The following is a 7,851-nucleotide window of genomic DNA, read 5'->3' as shown; positions in this document are numbered from 1 at the left end:
CGGGGCCACCGCAGCCGACATCCTCCGAGCCACTCCGGCCAGTTCTTCGTCGTCTCCGCCGGCTCCTACCTCGTCTTCCTCACCGTCTACCTCGTCGACTGCCGCTGCTTCGACGTCCACTGCCGCTGCTTCCTCGGCGATTGCCGCAGCCGCTTCGACCACGGCGTGTGAGGAAACTGGTCCGTCGGACACCGCCGTGCCAGCCGGGACTGCCGATGAGCCTGTTTCCGTGTAATTTCCCTCCGATCGCCGATCTGTGGCTGATTCTTTTGCTCGTTTTGCCGATCAACTGGTCGTACTTGTAGCGCGGGATGACGCTTTGTTTGAATTTAAACTATGTCCGCCGAACTCCGGGTGGACGGCTGGAAATACGGTACTCCCCATGACTTTATTTCGTTCAATCCGACGGTTGTTTCGTCCGAATTTCGTCGTGGAGAGAGCAAACGAGTGGAGATGCTCTAATAGTGGGCGTTGTCCATCGTCCTTGTTGCAATCTGCAAAAAAAAAAAAAAAAATCCATCTGGAAACGTAAAACCGTAGGCGTCCCCTGGGGCCCGCCTGGGCACCCGGCGCTGGCGCCGCTCCTGGCCGGGGTCGAGGTCGACCCGTCCGTCCGTCGGTTGCCGTCTCTTTCCCACATTTTCCCTTCCTCTCTCTCTCTCTCTCTCTCCCACACGCGGCGGACCAGAACAAAACCGCTCAGAAAAGAAAAAACAACACCTTTCTATTCAGCACTTTGTTTATTTTCTTCTAGAACCAGGAGGAAAAAAATATATTCCGGAGGCGCGCCGGAACTGTCCGCCGCGCCGGCAGCGAGCCAGCACGCCGCCGGAGCGCTTCCTGCCCCGCGGAGTTCGGAGGCGAGGAGAAAGGCAGCAAGGACGTCAAGGAGGAGGAGGAGGCTCCAGGAGTCCCGTTGGGGAAGCTTCCTTCTACAAGCTGCCGTTGGCGGAGCGAGGGCGAAGGCAGCGCGATCTCGGCGGAGCTAGCCGCGCCTCCTCACCGCTGCGGAGGCCGTCTCCCGGATGCCGGCGCCCTCCGTGATTTGAATGGAAGGCAGATCTCGAGGGCGAGGGAAGCTTCCGGAAGCAGGCTGAGGAGGCGCGCGCGGTTGGCCGCTAGGGTTCGGCTCGGCGGTTGGGGGCCGGGCGGGATGGGGGGCGGAGGCTCGGAGGGCGGAGCGGACGGGGACGAGAGCTGCTGCAGCGTCGGGGACACCTCGCCCGGCACCATCGTGTGGGTGCGCCGGCGGAACGGGTCCTGGTGGCCCGGCAGGATCCTGGGGCAGGACGAGCTGCCGCCGTCGCAGATCATGTCCCCGAGGTCCGGCACGCCCGTCAAGCTCCTCGGCCGCGAGGACGCCAGCGTGTGAGTTTCCGCCCGCCCGCCCCTGTGTTTGCATTCTGGGTTCCGTTTTGGACCACGCGATTTTGTTAATTATGCTCGATTAGCCCTTCTTTCTGACGCTTCTTGGGATGCTGGGTTGTTTCCTTGGTTAGAACTTGGATGGGAGATACAATGGGGGTGTACCCTGTGGTGGAGCTATGGCCAATTCATCTTAGAGCGTACCTAGAGTAGCATTTGTCCATGAAGGCATGGAATCGGCTGATTGGATCCTAAATCCTGCTATAACCTCAATGAACTGCTACATTTCATTTGGAAACTTGCACGGCTGCTTTGATTGTATCATGTGTTAGATATATAGCGAAGAATATTTCATCTAAGAAGGCTGAATAAACAAGAAGAAAGACTAATGCAATGTGAATTATTTGTTGATATGTTTGATATGTTGGTTTTGCAGGAAACAGTTAATTGGTTTCTTGTGTTTTGCATATACAAAACATATTTTGGTTGTTGTGTGGGCTTGTGACATGTTTGGTTTCTACACAAACCAAACTGGAGTTAGGGCTTTACAAACTTATTAATCTTGTACTCATGTGAAACAATGATGCTAAATATTTTGTCAGTTCCTCTTAATCATATCTTTTGAAATATTTTCGACCAGTTGTTCCGCTAATCCGTATTCTGGAATAGCAGCCGAAAATTTATTACAATCCGAGTTCATTTCCGGTCCTATTTCGTCGAGACAGTTTTCTGCAGGATTTAATAGCCGAACTATGCAGTTCTATTATCTGTTCTTTTCCCACAATCCGTAATCAACTGGCATAATTTGACTTTGCAAGTCTTCGAAGTTTCTGAATTCTGGCAAATTCTTCCTCATGTACTAACTTTCTCATTCTTCTGTTTTTCACAGTGACTGGTACAACCTTGAGAAATCAAAGCGTGTTAAAGCGTTTAGGTGTGGGGAGTTTGATGCCTGTATTGAGAGGGCAGAGGCTACTCAAGGGACTCTTGCAAAGAAAAGAGAGAAGTATGCACGGAGAGAAGATGCTATTCTTCACGCTCTTGAATTAGAGAGGAAACTGCTTGCCTCCAAGCATCAGACTCAAGGTTTCAGACCGGCCTACTTTTCTGGTAAACCATCTTAGAATGACAAAATTTACTACTGTAACTTTTTTCATTTTGTTATTTACTTGAATGTGATCCATGGATATGATAGAGCAGCTGTCTACTAAAATGCAGCATGCACGAGACATCGCCAAGACCTTGGAAGTACTCGCTACAAGAGCAAAAAGAGGAAAAGAAAAAATGTATCTACTCTTCCTGCAAAAGAAGACGAGCAGTATTTTCCCCATGTCGGTTTGAAGATAAACTTTTCAGAGTCTATTGCTCAGGGCACTTCTAAGAATCTTATCAGTAACGACATGGGAGACTTATCTCATGTGAGACGTATTCAGGGAGGAGCAAGCTTAGAGAGCAAGGAGAAATATACAGTTGTGAAAAAGAATAGGTCGGATGGAAGCGATTTTGATGAATCTATTGAAAAATGTGACAGGCACCGACCACTTGTTCAAGTCATGCAGAGCAGTGCGAAATTGTTACAGCACTCACAGCACATTGATGATTATGGGTCTATCTTAATTGGGGGAGATAAAGATCCGTCGCCTGCCACCTACCGGGCTAAAAGAAGTAGATATGCGTACCTGCCCAGTGATTCTGGTGAAACTCATAGTCATAGCGATTTACCTTCTGCGCAAGTGGCTTCTAGAGGAGCTGATTTTGAGACCGAAAGTTATCTTCAGCATCCAGATTCTTCTTCCGATGAGCATACATCTTCAGACTTTGTTGGGAAGCACGTATCTGAGTCTTCAGAGCGGGAATGCTCAGAAAGTGAAACAGAAGATGATGCTGAGCTTTTGCAAAGTAAGTGTGTACCCCTTGTTAATGTTTCTTCTTTTCAATGTTAACTTGTTAACTAGTAGGAATGCATGTGAATTCACATTGTTAAGGTAGCAGATCATTTTTGCTTCGCTCAATGTACATGCTGTCAACAGTTTATAGTTCTATCATTGAAGTTACCAAATCAAATTTAACAAAGTGAAAATGTATTTCTCATCCCTCATCTATCTCCTGACTGCACATTACGCACCTGACCTTGAAAACTTGACAAATCTAACCCTCAACTTCCAAAACCAGGTAGAATACCCCCTACAGGCCATTCCAAATTGGCCTTTGACCACTTTAAAGTGGTTGTAGATGATATGGCCATTAGGTGTCTGCCACATTAGGCTTCCAATTTAACAAACAACACTGGGTAATGAATTAGTCAGAAAGTGACATATCCTTGCATGATGATGATCCTTTTTGGTATGTCATTATAGTACCAGCTTAAGCCTACTAAATGATTTTCTTAATCTCCATGGGCTTCCTTCCTTAAAGATGGTGTCACAAATGTTTGGCTTTCTTAGATAAGCCCAAATCTCTCATGTAAAATACACTTCAAACTTGGGTGCCCATGGGCCCGACAAGGAGTATTCATGTTTCTGACCTACCTATATACCAGGTGGCCAACCACCTTGAGCACTTGAATTATTCATGAAGTGGAGGGGTTTCTGTTTGCATAACAGTTAAGTGCACATGTTTATTTGCGAGGACGATTATTACATAGTTGGAAAGCATGCTTATGTCCAGAACGTCATGTCTTTACGAATGATAGGACATTATAATGATTTTTCATGACACACGGTCAGCTACTCATTTAGAGAGGGGCAGATCAACAATAAATCAGTGTCACTGTGTGGTAAAAATGTGATTTTACGAGGCAAGTATGTTAAGAAGGCAAGATCTAATTTAAATATAAGCCATTAGATGGCTTAAAAAACTTGACCACCGCACACTAGCACCTATGGCATTTTTATTAGAAGAAACTACCATGAACAGACCCCACGGAGGCCAAGCCTTGAACCCCGGTGGGCTCCGTGCTGGGTATGCACTTGTGCCTCTAGCCATTTGGGTGACACACAGTTAGCCATGAGATGGTTTGATCGGATGATTAAAGAAATATGTTATCAGAATAATATAGAAGTTTAGTTTCCAAAGTCACCGACAAGTCATCTTTATTCTTGACATGGTATGGAATCATTATTCATTAGCATAATGTCTTGTAGTTCTACCGAGGATAATTCTGAAATGGGTAAGGTAGAGCTGAAATAAGCATGTGCATATGCTTCCTAATGTCTGCTTAGCATTGCATGCATCCATTCATCTTCCGTGCTGATTTTGTGGGCAGGCTATTTACGTTAGATGAACCCTGTCAAACATGGAATCTTGGCATTGTGTGGTTCAAGAACAAGTCTGGGTCTCCACCACTTCGGAAAGCTTTACGCGCCTTTCTTTTTTTTAAGCCATTTGCTCACATCTCTCTCCCTTTCTCTTCACCACGAGCAGAAAAGAACAACGGATTTTGCTTCGACGTTATCACACTGTACACTTCTCTGTTATGGTAAAAACCTGGCTTGAGAAAATATTTAGGGCAGAATTTTTCCATGTTAGTTTTAAGAATCAAGAGAACAAATGGAAGTTCTATATATCAAGTACTCAAGTCAAATATTGGTGTTCATGTGCATCACATTGTGCCCAGTGTCATTGTCTAGAACTCTTATCACATTGTCTTATTGTACTTTGTTATGTGGTCTAGTTTTCTGCGAGTTTTAAATTTTGCCTTGTTTGATCACCATTGTGGTATTCTTATGAGCAGGTGCTAATATGATTCTGCCTCCAGAGTTACGTCCCCGTGATCCTTATTTCCTCAAGACTTCTGACAAGTTTGGACATGTGGATAATGATGATTATGATGATGATGATGATGAGATTCCCTATTCTACTTATATGCATCAATTGAATCAATCAGAGGAAGAGGATGGTTCTTCTGAACTGGGTGTCTCCCAATGGCATATAAAGGGTAAACGTAATAACCGTAATGCAGTGAAGAGATCGATCCATATGACATCTGGAAGTTCCTGTTTGGATAAACCCAATGGTCTCAGGAAAGGATCCATGTACAAGGCAAATGGTACAAATCATAGAAAAGGTAATGTGCAGACATCCAATCAGCAATTGATCAGGAAACACATCAAAGAGGAGCCCAACTATGATTCGGATGAAACAGATTTATTTGAGGGCACAAACCATCCAGAGGTTAACTTGTATCATAGTCGAACATACCCGTCTTCCTTGAAGGCTACAAGAGATCTTAGCCGAAGCTACATTTACTTCAATGACTATGAACATGATTCCTCCAAGATTTCTCCTCTTAACTGGGATACAGATCAGATATTTCGTGTTGACGGGAATGCATATTGGGATGAACCTTCATTTTACCAAAGAAGTTACAATTCACGTCTAGGTGGCACAGGCCCAATGTTGTTTGATATTGACTTGAAGGTCCAAGCCAGCTACCATGGAGAGCATGTTCCTCTTGTTTCCTTAATGAGCAGACTGGATGGCAAAGCAATTGTTGGGCACCCTATCCAAATTGAGAAACTCGTAGATGGTTCCACAGACCACCTGGTGTGTGGTGGTGATATTAGTATGGAAGAGAACACTGGAGCTCCACCTTCTTGGCGTACAGGCAGGAGGACAGCTATGCAAAGAGTTCCCCGTTCTAATCCTTCAGGAGCATCAACTGGCGGTGGCAATGAAGGCGGGCTTGCATATCCAGACTGGGAGTTCAGGAAATACTCGACTCCTGTAAATTATCAGGTTAAGGCTGACAAGGAAAGCATGCCAAATAATAGGAGGTCATCGACGTCCAAATCTCAAAAGAAGCAATCCAAGAACGGAAGCCTGTCAAGCCAGAAGGTCAGAACCCTCTCTTCCATTTCCACTGGAAGAAGGCGTCATGAAGGTGGTGGTCAGGCAAAGGCGCATAGTCGCAGTGGCATTTTGGGTGGCTTGATCAAACCAGAGGGAGCAATTCCCCTAGTTACATGCGTCCCAGCAAAGGTTGTGTTCACTAGGATACTGGAAGCAGTTGGCAGGCCACCTTTAACGATTGCTCACCATGTGAAAATGTCTAGTCCTGCGGTGCGAGATCTATCATAGGCATCAGCTGCAATTCTACATATGGTTGGCATTGGTGTCCTGCAAGGTTCATGTATATTAATGTAAATTGAAGAGTCAAGCTATTCAATCATTTGGGTACATCAATTAGGAGGCAGATTGACATGGCTGCTCCATGATAACTCCGAATAGCTGCAGTCTTCACCAGTAGTGACAAAATGTAAAGATTGGTGACAGTTCTATACTTCTAACTGGAGGTTGAGAACAATTAGGCTCTCAGCGTGGTTCTCGGTTCTCGCACAGCAGTTGAGCCAGCGACTCCACTAAGGGGGCATTCTTTAGAAAGGCGCAACTTGCGTTGGTAACCATGGCTTTTGGCATTCCTGTGCCATGTAAAGTACTAACTTCAGCATTTTAGGATGTCTACTTATATATAATTATGCATCATCATATATAGTTAAATAGGTCATATGTTTCCTGATGTCATGTATGATTCCTCAGTTGTATTCTGATCAGATCTGCCTTATTTGTTGTCGGCGGTTAATAGGTTCTTCAACTGTATGTTTAGATGTATGTGTAGCAAGTGTTATGTAATAGTATATGAGAAGCCACCTGGTGCTGTTAATGATTTAGTAGTAAATTTTCTCTGAAGTTTCCGTGAATATTCAAATGATTGTTTCATGTGTGATATGTTTTCACTCTGTTCAACATATGTTGAGCTGCAGCATCTTACTCTATTAAACCCCAACATCTGTTTCAGTCAACATGCCATGATATTCTTCTTGCTCACGTGTATGGCATGTGCAATGGCACATTTGATGGGATGGGAAATCGGGAATGTCTCTCGACGAAGAGATGAAATATAACCATTTTCTATGTTGGGCGGACCGAGAAGTAGCTTTGGTTAGGTGACGTTGTCGAATCTTACACAGCAATCCAACAATATATCGATTTTTTCTCTTGCAATTTATGACTAGCACAATGAAGCAATCCAACTGTTAGGGAATTTTTTTCAGTTGCAATTCATAAGAGCATCTCCACTCGTTTGCTCTCCCCACGCCGAAATCCGGGGAAATTTACGTCCGGATTGGACGTAAATTTGGCGTGGGGAGGACTAGTTTCCCAGCCGCGATCAGTCGGGAAGACGCCGATCTACATTTGAAAAATGGAAACTTGACAAAATACGGCAAAAAGGATTGAATTTAGACTAACTTTACTGATATTTACTATATAAAGGGCGAAGTTCATATATAGGGGCCGAATTCGACTATATTTCGAATACGTCCAGGGGAATACAAAAGGACGTACCCAGTGCTGAGAGCTCCCGCACTGTGCGGGGTCTGGGGAAAAATATTAAAACACGGCGCTCTACATGCCGAAATGGTGGTAGAACACCGTGTAGTCGCCGTCGCCGCCGGCGCCATCATCGTCGGAGCCGTCGTCGTCGAA

General features: G+C 45.2%; 1 protein-coding gene across 1 annotated transcript; it reads left to right on the top strand.

Annotated features, from left to right (window-relative positions):
* Positions 1-1,153: 1,153 nt before the first annotated feature.
* Positions 1,154-6,871, top strand: LOC124690549. The gene is made up of 4 exons (XM_047223921.1): positions 1,154-1,368; positions 2,255-2,475; positions 2,584-3,264; positions 5,099-6,871. Exons 1-4 carry the CDS (start codon positions 1,154-1,156, stop codon positions 6,442-6,444), a joined length of 2,463 nt encoding a protein of 820 aa, XP_047079877.1. The 3' UTR covers positions 6,445-6,871.
* Positions 6,872-7,851: the final 980 nt, after the last annotated feature.

Source organism: Lolium rigidum, chromosome 2, assembly GCF_022539505.1.
Source record: "Lolium rigidum isolate FL_2022 chromosome 2, APGP_CSIRO_Lrig_0.1, whole genome shotgun sequence".
Taxonomy (NCBI): Eukaryota; Viridiplantae; Streptophyta; class Magnoliopsida; order Poales; family Poaceae; genus Lolium; species Lolium rigidum.
The sequence above is the reverse complement of the archived record's forward strand: the minus strand, read 5'-3'. Positions and strand labels throughout refer to the sequence as shown.

Bases quoted from the DNA above. Each gene is read 5' to 3' on its own strand.
- LOC124690549 (XM_047223921.1), top strand. From the start codon at position 1,154: ATGGGGGGCGGAGGCTCGGAGGGCGGAGCGGACGGGGACGAGAGCTGC. The intron at 1,369-2,254 runs GTGAGTTTCCGC...TGTTTTTCACAG, and splicing joins GGCCGCGAGGACGCCAGCGT to TGACTGGTACAACCTTGAGA. The intron at 3,265-5,098 runs GTAAGTGTGTAC...TCTTATGAGCAG, and splicing joins TGATGCTGAGCTTTTGCAAA to GTGCTAATATGATTCTGCCT.